This window comes from Podarcis pityusensis, assembly GCF_964106645.2.
Source record: "Podarcis pityusensis genome assembly, chromosome: 1".
In the NCBI taxonomy this organism is placed as follows: domain Eukaryota; kingdom Metazoa; phylum Chordata; class Lepidosauria; order Squamata; family Lacertidae; genus Podarcis; species Podarcis pityusensis.
In genome coordinates this window covers 58,780,289-58,794,753 of record NC_138028.1, presented here as the reverse complement: position 1 = coordinate 58,794,753, position 14,465 = coordinate 58,780,289, and the positions used below count along the sequence as shown (strand labels likewise).

Here is a 14,465-nt window from a genome sequence, read left to right as displayed (position 1 = left end):
TTGAACTTATACAGTGATGTTATTTATAGTTATCCATTCTTATGGGTAGCCATTTTAAAGTCTTTTAACCTTCTGCTTGTCTTTTCCCTCCAGGAATATGGTATAATATCCTCAGAGGTGTAGGAAAACTTGCTGTGATCATAAATGTAAGTAATTCTTTGCAAATAGTGATTGATCACGCCGATTCTTAATTTCCTTTCAGTTACTTGGAAATGTTAACATTATAGACATCTAGTGTGATGTGGAATCTGGAGTGAAACCTCAGTTCAAATTCCCACTCAGCGATTAAGCTCACTGGGCAGCCATGGGCAAATCACTGTCAAAGTTTTGTTGTGAGTCTAATATCTTGCTCTGATTTATTTATTTAACTCGCCCTACCCTATTTCAGCTTTCATGGAACAAAAATAAAGAAACTTTTATTCTCAATTTCACAAGCTTGCTTTTGAAGCTCAAATAATATAAGTCGCTTTTATAACTTTCGAAACTTTTATTAACAAAGGACTATTTGTCAGTAAAGTATGGTAACGATTTTCCTGACACTGCTGTTGTTTAGTCTTCCCACTTAGGCAGATAGTTTTTCATGTGAAGCAAGTTCTATAGAGCAGGTGGGAAGCTGAGAGAGAAAGTGTGAGCTGCTCTTTAGCACATGTCAGCCCAATTTTTATACTTCTTGACTGTTGGGTGCTATCTGGAGGCTTCCAAGTCACTGGAATTTAGAGCACATGTGTCTTCTCTGTTTAAAAATAATAATAATAATAATATATCTCATTTTCCTCTCTGAGGACACTTTTCCTGCTTTTTCATAATTCTTATAGCAACCTCTTCAACAATGACAAATGTCATTTTTTTGTTCCTCTGACTCGCCCTACCCTATTTCAGCTTTCATGGAAGAAAGCAGACATTTATTGTTCTGCATATTGTCTCATACTCCCCTTTCCCAGGCACAGGGCAGAGTTTCAGTTTCCTTTGCAAAAGACATATTGCAGCTTGTCTTGTTGCAGTATTCTATATGCACTTTTTACAAATGTACAGTTGTACATTGCAAATGTGAGTAGGCCTTACAGAAGCATATAAGCAACCACTGAGGTAGGCGGTGTGACCCAAAAGACTGCCTGCTTCCTGAGACTGCCTCCCCTCACAAACTTCTTAGACCCTGTACCAAATCTGACAAAACTTCTTTCCATTCCTATCCTACCAGGTGAGTGCAGCTCTCATTCCAGATACCTGCAACAACCAGTTGCCCAACAGTGACTCTTTTCATCTCATGTTTAACACCTGCTTCTTAAAGGCAATAGCTCAGGGATCAGCAAACTAAGGTCCACAGGCCGGATCAGGCGTAATTGCCTTCAGGATCTGGCCTGTGGACTGTCCGTGGATCAGCATGAGGATTCTGTTCATTCGGCCTGCACCAATTTTTTTTCTACGCCATTCCATTTCCTCACACACACCCTCACACACACCGCGGCAGCGCCTCCTCCCTCCCCCCTCCTCCTGGCTTCCCCCCGCCCTGCCTAAAGGAGGAAGGGGGCTGGGCTGAACTGGCTGAGCACCATTTTAAGCAGCCCCTCTCCAGAGCCAGTCCTTTCGCACCGCTCATCTTCCCTCCACCGCTGCCGCCGCCCTGCTGCTCCTATGGGCCAGAGAGTGGAGCAGACGAGCTTGCTCTGCCTACCCATGAGAAGAAGCTGCGGTGGCGGCGGCGGCAGCCCCAGGGAAGGTAAGCGCAGTGGTTGGGGGTGGGGAGGAGGACTACTGGCCCCCCTTGCCTCTTCTTCCAGCTCCCCCCCCCCCCCCCGGTGCTGCTTCTCAGGCCTGCCACAAGGTCTGAGGGACAGTGGACCTGCCTGCGGCTAAAAAATTTTGCCGATTCCTGGAATAGCTGTTAAAAGGGGCAGGGGGGAGAGTTGTTGAAAACATAACTGACCTAGGTTGTATGTTCTGTATTATGTGTCTTACTTCTTTTAAAACATCTCAACATAACTAGTCACAGTCATTAGGCATATCATGTTTAGAAAAAGCTATATGGCCCAGTGGCCCAGTCCGTTGTATCTTGATGTTAATAATAACCCTGTTAAAATGGATGTTTTTGTGTAACACAGTGATCGTTTATTTATAGAGTTGGTTTGTCTTCAGTTCTTTGCCACGCTTTAAAGGGCATCCCAAGAGTCTTTCGAAGCTCACATAATTGAGCTGGCATTTGTTGTAGTTGGAGTAGAGGAAAACACAGCAATGTAAAAAAAACTTAAGAGATCACCAAACAGTGATTTAATAACATACTAGCGGGATGTCCACCAAATAGGAATATATTTGGGAAGGCAGCCATAAAGATGAGCTGAGGCTAAAGCAAGTGCCATGCTCAACTTCTATTTCCAGCTGGCTTTGCCCACCTTTTTCTCTCTGGGTGCCTGCTTCCTCTGTCTCTCTGGTCCTTCAAGGACTCACGGCCATATTTGCATCTTTACCTCCTTCCCTTTTCCCCTTCAGATGTGGCCCATCCCTGTAGCTATATGTGTAAGATGCTCATCCAGTGATGGAAAAATATGTGAAACTGTGGAATAGAAATAGGCGAGAAAGTCTCCCTGCTTCTGCCACTCTTGCACTGTCTCCCAGTTGTGCTCAGGCAGAAGCTGTGCTGGTTGATGCTCACCTCTGTGTGTCCACATTCATTCTTGACTTTTTGCTTCCAAGCTTGTTATGCACGACGTTCTTTGTCCTTTTCCTTAAAGTGATATGTGTCAGTTATTAAGCTTCCAGATGGGTCTGAGTGTGGAATCGGTACATTGGATTCGGAAGCCACTGGTGGAGAAAGCTAGGAGAAAACAGCAATATTCCCTTGCGACAAAAATGGGGAACCTGTGGCCCTCTAGGTGTTGCTTGGCTACAACTCTTATTGTCCCCGTCCATTGGCTATGCTGGCTGTGGCTTTAGTCCTCCAGACGTTCAAGAACATCTGGAGGACCACAAGTTCCCCACTCCTGCTTTATAAGAATCCTTTGGAAAGGGATCGTTTGGGCCTTGAGCAAATGACTATATGTTCCCCAAATGCTCCCCCCCCCCCAATTTTCTGGTGGTCCCTCTTGTGCTCACACCAGCAAATCTAATTATATAAGATTTATTAATATTATAAAGGACCAAAAATGTTGGTACATTTTTGAACGTTTGAGTCTTCCTGGATGGAATGTTTTCCGGTCTTTTTAAACAACTACTGTGTGTCATCCCCTTTACGGTATGGACATTCATTATTGTTTGACAAGATTATAATAAATTTGGGTGCCCTTGATTTGGAGCATGTGCCTAGGCTGACCCAAACTGCTATTACTTTCAGACCACATCAGTGCAAAGTGGTTCAAATGGCTCACTGCACACAACAAGGAAAGCAAGAGGGGATTCTTAAACATACACTCCCCTTAATGCCTTAGTAAATAATAATAATAATAATAATAATAATAATAATAATAATAATATGTGGATATAGAACCAGAGAGAGCAGAACACTGCAAATGTTGCACTTATACTGAAAGCAGAACCATATTGAAATTAGAAAACAATGAAGGACCTGTTTTTTATTGTCCACATGATGTTATGTCCTCAGCCAACCTCAATTGCTCATTCTCAATTTGCTGCAGTTCTAGAGTTCGAATATCAAAACTTCTATGGAGTGAAGAAAATCATTAATCTGCGGATTATGGCCTGAAACCAGCCTGATTTATAGCAATCCATCTGCTCATAAGCCCAACTGGGGGAGGAGACAGTTGAGTTTGGTTATGAAATCAGTCAAGCATTGCCTGAATATTGCGCTCATTGTTTACTCTTATGGCTTAGGCATTTGTGATCTCATTCACATCTGACTTCATTCCACGCCTCGTGTACCTGTATATGTACAGTGAAAGTGGCACCATGCATGGCTTCGTGAACCATACGCTATCCTATTTTAATGTCAGCGATTTTCAAGATGGAACAGCTCCAAATGACGCTATGGAGCTTGGCTACCCAGTCCAAATATGCAGGTACATACTGTTATTTCCTTAAAAGAGATTTTTCCCTGGGATGTTTACCCATTCATGCATCTCAGAAGGACTCATATTTAAGTTTCCATGTATTTAGGTTGTATGTATTTGAACATGGATTTGTGGCTACCACCTTCCATCTGCATACGAATCTTCCTTCTATATTCACGATCTCGTCTCAGTTGTCATGGTCTGAGCCATACCATTTCCTTTCCTTGACACCTTTCTCAAAGCTTGAAAACTGTCGACTTCAGAGCTTCTCCAGCTCTCCCCAACACTATGGCCCAGAAGAGTGCACCTGAGGTCTCAATGTGATGTCATTTCCTCCCATTGCACTGCCACCCAAGGAAGAATAACAAAGCCGTCTAAAACTACCCCCCTTCACTAGGAAGCATTTCTAGTTAGTAGTATCCACACTAACAACCCCAGCCTGTTAGGCGACACATACCAGAACTAGTCATTATCCACAGGACTCCTCCATTTGTCTAACACCCACCAAACCCAGAGGCCTGTGTGAGGACCCACTTTCCCACAGCCTTTACATGAAAAGCTATGGCTGCTGCTTACTCCCCTTTGTCTTTATGACTGTTCTATTGCTCAACCTTTCAAATACACAGTACAGCTCAGCTACTTGAGGCTCTACTTACTACCGCAGCATCTAGTCCTGTAATCAAAGAACGCCCAGAAAGCTTGTTAGCTTGCCATCAACCTCAGAACATATATCCATAATCCTATTACTGTTGGATATGCTTTTTGTCTCTGGTCCAAAGACTGGAATCTGAAGATCTAAACCAGAGACTAGGCTGTTGTGTCTCGTTAGTTATCCCAGTAACATGCATTGTTGAAAATATAATGGTCAGCTCCACCTGTGCTAGAACAAACTCATGACCACATAAGCTTCGCCCATTCCCTGTGCCAATCTGAACTTCTAAGCCACAGCGCTCCTTTTCATTGGGTCCCAAACCCAAATGTAATCTCCTGCCGTAAGCATCCCACATAATCTCTCCAGGATTACGTGCAAGCCACTAAGGCCAACAAAGCTAGCACCCCTTCCTTCCCTTCACCAAAATATATCTTCCACCCCACACACCCTGCTATCTCTGGTGTCACTCATCTCCTAGGACAGGGGTGGGGAGCCTATGCTCCTTGAGATGCTGCTGGACTCCCACCATCCCAGACCATTGGCTGTGCTAGCTAAGGATGGTGGGAGTTGGAGTCCAGACAATCTAGAGTGCCAAAATCTGCACTCCTGTGCCTCAAGGCTTCATTGTACCTCCGTGCTCATGACATAGGGCTGAGAACACCTTCCAATATACTGCACAACTCCCGGTCAATATACTGTGTTAAAATTCCTAGTAAGCTTCTCCCTGGCCTCCAACCCAATCATTTTAAAAAGTTGTGTTAACCCTTCTGCCCCACAGCACATCTTTTCCTGGATAAGATTTCCATTTGGAGTCAGCTCTTCCTATTTTAAAATGGGAGGCGGTTTATTTGTTTTATTACATATTTTGCTTCAGTCCATCCAATGAGGCAGCACTCTATGCCTTCCCCAACTGGTGGCTGAAGAAGGCAGGAATGGGTCCAAAAGGGTCTCTGCCTACTTTCTTATTGCAAGTCTCATAGGACTTCGGGTGATAAGGGCTCCATCTCATTTCTTCACCTCCCCACCAACCTGCATCCTTTTCCCCTACCCTAATTTGCACTTACAGTAGATGGAATATGCAGGGGAGGAGCTAATGGCAAAGTTAGGTCTGTTACCAACATGATAACATCACTTAATAGGCGTCAGCCTACTTTTAGTTTTAGAAACCGATTGTGAATGGTTTTCTCACAAATCAACCCGGACTCTTACATAGATAACTGGTGATAATAACATGCATTTTGAGGCTTGCATGGAATAAGCCCTTTCTGTTCAAGAAATGCCTGTGCTCACTCTCACTCTCTCTCACACACACACATACGTATCAAAACTTACATGCACACGCTTTCTCTCAGCATCTCTAAGAAGGCTACAACTGAAATATTAAGCAACACCAACAGGTGGATATGATAAGGGTACAACAAAGCAACAAAACTTTGGCAAGGTTTCATGCTTTTTGCAAGAGCCATACTGTGTATATTCAGTCGAGATCCCCATCTTGAATATATTGACTCTTCAGTTCTGCTTTTCAGATACAAAGATTACCGAGATCCCCCATGGTCTGAAACTAAATATGATATTGCAAAGGATTTCTGGGCTGTGCTAGCAGCAAGACTAGCGTTTGTAATAGTGTTTCAGGTAAAGTATATTCCAAAATTATTTAAGGTGGTGCTGTATGAACAGACAGAGCTTGGAAAAGAGAAGACTTCGTTAATATAATATAACCGAATCCACATATCTTAGACATAAGGGTCTGACATGCCATTTTCACATCCCAGTTCTAATTAAATCCTAACATTTATTAAACCCAAGCATTTAGCACCCACATATCGATAACAATATTATCTGGACCCATTTTACTTTGGCTCCAGTCTGGTTTTGCCACCAAAATAGCCTTAGTCATGTTTATCAGGAGAGAAATGGGGAGTATGAAACCCTGTTATTACTCCATGAGTACTCATTGATACAAGGAGTCACTGTAGAGCTAGATGACATCTGGGGCAGCTTATGCCCAATTTTGACTGTTGTGCCAGCAACAACTGTTCTTGAACCAGGATAGCCTGGTGCCAGTAACCCATGCTCTGGTGACCTGTTTGTACTAGGTCAAGTGCTCCACATGGGACTTTCACTGAAGATGGTAAAGAAGTCTGTGACTGCCAGATTGGGTCATGTGTCACCTGTCCTAGCATTGCCTTGGCTTCTTGTAAAGCCACCAGTTCCAATCCAATGTGTTGGTAATCACAAAGCCCTTAATAGCTCAGAGTCTAAGTATGTAAAAGACCACTTCCTCCAATACTAACCAGGCAAGGTCTTAAGATCAATGGTTGAGGCCTTGCTTGTAGTGCCACCAATGGAGATAGATTGGGGGGGGGGGCGGTAGCCCACAGCATGACCTTGCTCTTTGGCAGCACCCCTACTATCAAATCCACCCCCCCCCCGATGAAAGATGATTGTCACATGCATTGCCATCATTTTAAAACATTTTTGTTGGCCAGGCATTTTGTACTTGAAGGGGTGATACATTTAGCAGCTAGAATTATGTATTGTTTGAAATGTGCTTTGATAGTTTTGACTTTAGTAGTGTTTGAATTATGTTGTTTTATTTGTGGGTATTGGGTGGCTGCCCTGGGCTCCTTTTGGTGGGATAGGAGACGGGATAAAAACAGAGTAAATAAATAAATTCTCTGAACCAATAATTGTTGAATTTGACTCTCTATGAGTTGAGGGCCTACGTATTACCACTTCCCACCAGGAAATTCATTTCTGAGAAAGAAAAGGTACATGTGTTGTAACATACGAAGAGTGTTACATGTGTTTTCTGCTACAGATGTATTAGATCAGGCAGATGTTGGCCATGTGACCAGAGAAGCCAGGGAGGAAAACTGTGTGTGTCCTTAATGTGTCACAAAACAGACTTTTTTACTTTTTCTTTCTTAATCTTCATGTATAAAAAGTGACATTTAGAAAAGGAGAGCTGCATGCAGGCAGACACTGGGAAATTTTATTCATGACAGGCTGATTTTGTTTGGGAGTGGGCCTTAAATATCTGTGGCCATGTATGCCAGAGAGTTGTAAACTGCATGCTAATTTTACATAACTCTGGTTTCTAAATAAAAAAAAATAAAAAATATGTGTCTAGCATATCAGTCCTAATTGTAGAAGTAATTCCCATTGATTTCAATCAAGGTTGCTTCCAAGCAGGCTTATTTAGGAACATGATTTATGACGCAATCTACTCAAAGTTAAGCAATGTTTATGTTCTGCAGACTTCCGTGGGACAAATTTTTGCAAATACTGAGCTCTCCGTTGTAATAATTGGGACTTCAAAGTGCTTAGTTTTGTCTGCTAACATTGGCTCTGAAATTCTTATTTTTCAGAACTTGGTCATGTTTATGAGTGACTTTGTGGACTGGATTATCCCAGACATTCCCAAGGACATCAGTCAGCAAATTCATAAGGAGAAAGTTCTGATGGTGGAAGTCTTTATGAAAGAAGAACAGGGAAAGCTGCAGCTGCTAGAAAACTGGGGGGGCAAGGAGAAAAGGAAAGGTGAAAACTGTAACAACCATAGCCCCAGATCATCAATGAGCCATAGAGGGAGTGCGTCTTCCATTCATTCATGCCATGTTGAAGTGTAGAAGAGGAAGTGGTTTTATTCCGGGGCATTCCACTCATAAGCAAGCCATTATTTAAAGGATAGGACTTGATTCTTTAACAGCCTGGTGCATGTTTAAGCATATGCAACCATTTTGCTTATATCTATGTAAGAAATTACGTTCTTACAAAAATGGAGGACCATATTCTGTTTCTGACAAGGATCTTTTGGGGGTTTTATTTGCACAAAAAGCAATGCAGGGATATTCTTTTTTACATATATCTATATTTCATGGTTAGCTTATAACTATCACTGTTTTTATATTTTAAGAAAATAGAACAGGTAGGCTATTCTCTTGGGAATTTTACTTTAGCTTATTTATTGAAAAATGGCTGAGGGTTTTGAATAACTAGAGGCTCCCCATTCCTGATAAGCTGTATGGGAGCTTTACAGTTTGCAAAGCAAATAAAGAGCATCCTGTGGAGTTCTTCCTTGCAAGACAGAGGAAGAAAAACTGCGCTTCAATCTGCTGGCCTTTTTGCAAGCAGAAATCCTGTTGTGTTTCCTGGGCTCTATGCTGAACATGCAATATTTTCTCTTAAGCAAAAGCAGTGGCAAGAAGATTTTGTTTCTCATCTGGGGCTCACGCCTTGGGTAGAATCCAATTCATCACTTCACTCACGCCAGTGAACAAAATGGTGGGGCCATCAGCCCAGCACTACTGAGAGCAGTTTGTTTGAATATCTTTCATTCCTTCCGATGTGAAAGATGAAGGATTTGTGAAAAGGGCATTTATGTTTAGTAATCCAGAGTGTCTAAGTGCACATTCCAGAGGGGGTCCAGAGGACAAGAAAGAATATTAGCAACAGCACAATTTCCCCAAGCACTGAGGGGCCTTTTTTCAAAAGTGCCCTGAATTAAAGAGCACACACACAGCTGCTAGCAAATTGCACTGCCCTCCACAAACCTAGGAACCTAGCTGCTGAAGGAATATGTTAAACCAACTTATTCCCCAAGCAATTACGTTCACAAGTCATCCTGCTCAGTGTAGCTGGACATTCCCATCTTTGATTACATCTCATACTTCCAGATACCACAGCCCCCTATCATTTCACTGACCAGAGTATCGTAACTCAAAGCATCCTTCAGTTCAGCAGTTACGATGACTCAGCTGCCCAGTACCTGACAAAGGTATCCAAATATTGTTCTCTGCCACTTTCCAGCTTCTCTGCTGCTTTCAGTTCTCTCGCTCTTATCAAAGGGTTGGAGCATCTTCTCTATGAACATTTGAGGCTTTGTTTTTTTTTACTAAATTGGGATATCTTATACAATTATGACTGGCACAAGGGGAGAGAGAGATTTCTCCCTCATAATATTCAGGGTCCCTCAATGAAATTAACAAGCAGCATGCTCAGAATAGATATTAAGAAACACAATTGTTTCTTTGTGTGACAGCTTGTAATTCCTGTCGGCTCCAAAGAGACAGGGAGAGGGAGTGTGGAAGGAGTGGGAATGAATGGCAGAAAGGGAGGATCAGTACGTGAAATGCATGAGGAAGAGTGCATAGCAGGCTGAGTTGAGGGAAGAAGAGCCCATCAGAGCATGTGCTGGGCCAAGGGTGTCCCTCTGCAAATCTAGTATAGACTCTGGTATGGAGTTATTCCTGAGAATCCTTGAGGATTTTTTTTTTGAAATAAAGTTTAAGATCAACAGTGCAATCCTATGCATGTTACCTGGGAAGTAAATTTTCCCAGGTAAGTACATATAGGACTGCAACTTAATATTACCTTTGGAGTTTTGGTGAAGTGGGGATAATAGAACTCGAGTTCTAAGCTGTGTTTTGGACCAGATATTTCCACCTACAATGATTCTGTGGATGAAAATAGTCCTTTTAATTTTTCTAGCTTTTGGGACTCTATGTCCACTTTCGACATTCAGAGCAACACAGCCCCAAATACACTCTTCCCTGAGCTTACTATAAAGTTTATATTATGATGATGTTCCACCTGTTCTGCCCATTCCAGAATATTTCTGATGTGCCTGCTATTTATTTTTTTAACATCAGGCTCTCCAGTTCCCTCATCTTGTGTCGGAGGCTTCTAGCATCAGCATATAAATACTTCCATGTTGCATCTCCTGCCAAATCCCCTTTTTGTGTTCAGTTTTCCCTATGACCCTATCGAGTGCCATGCAGAAAGAAATAAGCCCGGGTTGCCTTTGCAAGTCTACCATGCACAAACTGTTCTGGACACTTCAAAGTCGAACAAATCCTTCTACGAACACCTAGCTAGCTCTCGATTGCAATTGTCACTTTACAGTTTGTACTGGGATACGGACAGCCAAGTACAAGATATGCATGCCTCTCATCACATCTGAAGGGCATGTATGTGTAAAATTTAGTGCATGCCTCTTTAAAATAACAGCAACTGGAAGCAGATCACATGGACGTCCTTCAGACTTGATAGTAACGGTTAGCATTTATACGGCTCTTTCCAGAGTACAAAAAATCTTCAGGTGCATTATGTTGTGGAAAATGTGATGAGTAGCAAGTGTACTTTTTGTATGCCATCTGCAAAATGTAAAGGGTTTTTTAAAAACAAAAAACCTGTTGCTGATCCCCAACAAGTAACACTTGCTACTTCCTACAGGCTGAGGGCCCAACAGCCTCATTTGGGTCTTTTTGGCAACATATCTCCATCTCCTGGGATGGAGAAAGAAAGAAATGGGAGAATCTGTTTAGTGGCTGCTAAGCAACCATCACATACCCTCCCTACAATTTGCAAACGTTTGGCAACAAATGGCACTGGTGACAGGGTTTGGGCAGCCAAGGCACATGACAACATTCCTTCCAATGTCAGTCTCCAGGGAAAGTAACCCAAGAGGAAGCTCTGGATAACAAGTCCGAGAGCTAGAACATACCTGCCAGGTCCATCCGCTCCACAGTTATATCTAGTGTCAGGCCTAGTGCTTAGGATACGATTGTTCCAAAAATATGGCATCCTTGATAGATAGCCCCAGTGATGCAGGTGGACACAAAGATGAAAGTAGAATCAAAAGGGCAAGCACCCTGAGCAGACCCCCTCCCCTCTTAATTTTGCCCCATATACATGAAAAGTCTTTAAATTTATTTATTATGTGTGTTCTTGGCAGGGCACCAGCTCCCTCTTAATCTACACCTTCTACGCATATCTTGAGCAAAACCAACAAAGCAAAATATAGAACGTTTGCTTCATGTTACATACAATATGAAATGTTCAGATAACAGTCTTCCTAGTTATGAACTGCAGTGCATCATATCATATATACCAAAAAAAATCCTATGCTGTGTAAGTTGAGGATGAAATTTAGTTTTAATAGAGAACAAAAATCAATTTCATCCACAACTGCCAAAGCCTGGCGTTATATTGCAAATTAACTTACTGTATGGTTTGTTGCAAAACCAAATGTCCAAGAGTGTTATATTTCAATTAAAAGAGCATTGTTGCAGAATAATAGAAAATAAAAGCAAAATCATCACATAGTTTTGTAGTACTTATTAGTTTTTATACAAAGTATGCAGCAAACTCATTCTTAAGTATAATTTGTCCGAAACACTCTTTACGTGGAAGTTAACAAAATGTTGTCCAACATGTTTAAAATACCAATCTAACCAAAGATTGTTTTTAACAAAGGGCTTGTTTTTGTTTATAATTGCTTCTTATAGATTGAATTGCAGGAATGTCACCTTTTTATATCTAAAAAAACTTGCTTAAAAGTCTGTTACCATTGTAGTCAGCCTTGTCTACCTTTATTGATACAGGATTCACAGACGACAATAGAAATTTTCTCTCACTTTTACCCTGATCCAACAATGGCCTTTGGCAGTGGTAAGAGCTTTTTACAACATGGGAAAGCGTCTGTGCATGTTTATTGGCTATGGATCCTGCTGCCAACCTATAGGTATGGGCTTTGATGTAAATATGCAGGGAGGATGCACATGAGATGCAGAGGTGTTACCCGTTCATGGACATTGCATGTATAACCTGAATGCAAGTTGACATTCCCATCTGTCCCTTGAAACTGATGGGAGTGTTTCGCCAGATGCCATTTGGGTACTACATTTTCATTGCATATTACCAGTTGTCCACAACATCTAGCATCGAGGTGAAAATGTTATCTATTGGGCTAGAAAGTCTTTTGTGTGATAGCCAGAACTGCTCTGTTCTTGGCCTGTAAACGTCAATTATTACATTTGAAAATGTAGTTAAGGCACGACCTAGACTACACACCCCAGGTTATGCTAGGACTGGCCAGATGCACAGAGTGATATTAGCCACATCTAGAGTAGATGCACTGAAATCTGTGGGTTTTATTCCATTGGATCTATCTAGCATTGGATACCATCCCAAATCCAGAGATCCCTACCTACACATAGTAGCATTCCACCAAACCAGTAGCCAGCTCTTTCAGCTTTTAAATGTTCATCATCTACTCCAGGAGTGGGTAACCTTTGGCCCTCCAGGTGTTGCTGGAATAAAACTCCCATCAGCCCCAGCAAGCATGGCCCATGGCCAGGGATATTGATAATGATAGTTCAGCAAAACCTGGGGGTGGCAAGGTTTACCCATTCATGATCTACTGGACAGAGGGAATGTTTGAAAATCAGTTCCATCAAACCCCTTCCCAACCAATGGTCAGTATTTTTAGTATGCAAACCGATGCACAAAATATCAGTGATGAGCCAGCCAGGATAGCACATTCAGTGTTTTTTTGGCAAATGCACAATCTTTCCCCCTGGATCAAACTCTTCTGGGGTTTTTTTTCAGTAGAAGCTGGATTTGCACAGCTCTGATTGGCTAACACCCCTGTGTCGATCATGAAGCCAACTCCAATGATTTCTTGGAGCAGTTTTTAAAGCCTTAAAAAGATGTGGCCCTTTTAGATATACAGGAGATATAAATAATTACGCTGCCAAGCAGATGCGTGAGCAGATAAATATGAATGAAAATGTGTTCAGCGTTAGATCTGGAGGCTGTGTGTGTGTTCTTTGAAGAGCAAAATCAAAGCAGCAGAACTTGCCTCGGAGGAGAGCAACCTGTACCCGATTCTGTTTGCAGGTGCATCTGTATGCAACCTTTGAGCTGTTAGCATTGACCACCTGTTCAAAGTTCACACAGAGTGCAGGTGCCAGATGGATATTTCCTTCTGCATTGATGGGACAATATTCAAAAGAGCAATCTACATGAAGGAGGCTGCGGCCCTTTGCACACTTACATGGGAGTTAGTCACACTGAGCTCATGGCATGGACATGATTCCAGAAGCCCATTTGCATGTGCAGATTATGCTTGTTGGATTGGGATGAATATGAGGGAAACAAGGCAGCAGGAACAGAATGCAGGAGGTGCCAGCCTCTTCGTCTCATGAGCAAAAAATCAATCCCTTTGTGACTTCCATCTTACTGTTTTTCTCTCTAGGTAGCCTACATTCATGTAAAATGTATCCTGAGCTATTAGTTTAACTAGAAACCAGGATGAATGTACACACCCATAGAAAATGTATATTCCATTTCACGCTCTATCAGCTTGTAATTTTATAAGTACTGTAGATGGATTGCCCAGTTTAGAATTATATGCTGAATACAAGCGATGGGAAATAAAGAAATTGTAAAGAGTTATCTTAAAATGTTGTCCTAATACATTCCTGTAAATATTAAGACTATATACTTATAAACATTCATTATTTTGAGATCATTAAATAATAATAAATGCTTTTACTTGTTTTATAGTTCTTTACTATTTTTCAATGGGGTTTGTATATAATATTGTATTATGACCTAGAAAATTATATAATGCTTCCTTTTTTAAAAAGAAAAGAAAAGTAAATGCATATAAAGCTGCTTTAGTTTTCTGTTGAATATTTCTTTGTATAGTTAATATTCCTTCATTGGCTCCTTCAGGCAAATGCCATTTCACAGTACTCTATAGTCATCTAATAGGGAAAAACCAAAAACAAAGGGTTGTTGGACTTGTAATGTCAATATAAAGCGACGGTTAAATTTGGGTTGGCTTTGACACTATTGCTATATTCCTCTAAAGTCTGAAATTTTAGGAGATCCTGACCACGTAGTGTGATCTTTTTGTTGCTCTCTGAACAAAAGTTGGACCTGTTCAAAAATCTGAAGATTATTCTCTAGCTATGTCCATACCAACATATAATTGATAGAATTCAATTAACTAATGAATC

At 41.6% G+C, this 14,465-nt stretch overlaps 1 protein-coding gene across 5 annotated transcripts in view; it reads left to right on the top strand.

The window, feature by feature from the left end:
- Positions 1-14,006, top strand: part of ANO1 (anoctamin 1) — a 139,863-nt gene extending 125,857 nt beyond the window's left edge. For all 5 annotated transcript variants that reach the window (XM_080982961.1, XM_080982960.1, XM_080982962.1 and 2 more), the window contains 4 exons: positions 94-146; positions 3,823-4,007; positions 6,180-6,285; positions 8,025-14,006. In XM_080982961.1, the coding sequence (XP_080839087.1) occupies positions 94-146; positions 3,823-4,007; positions 6,180-6,285; positions 8,025-8,285 (605 nt within the window). In that variant the 3' untranslated portion in view covers positions 8,286-14,006. The remainder of the gene's footprint in view (positions 1-93; positions 147-3,822; positions 4,008-6,179; positions 6,286-8,024) is intronic.
- The last annotated feature ends 459 nt before the right edge of the window (positions 14,007-14,465 follow it).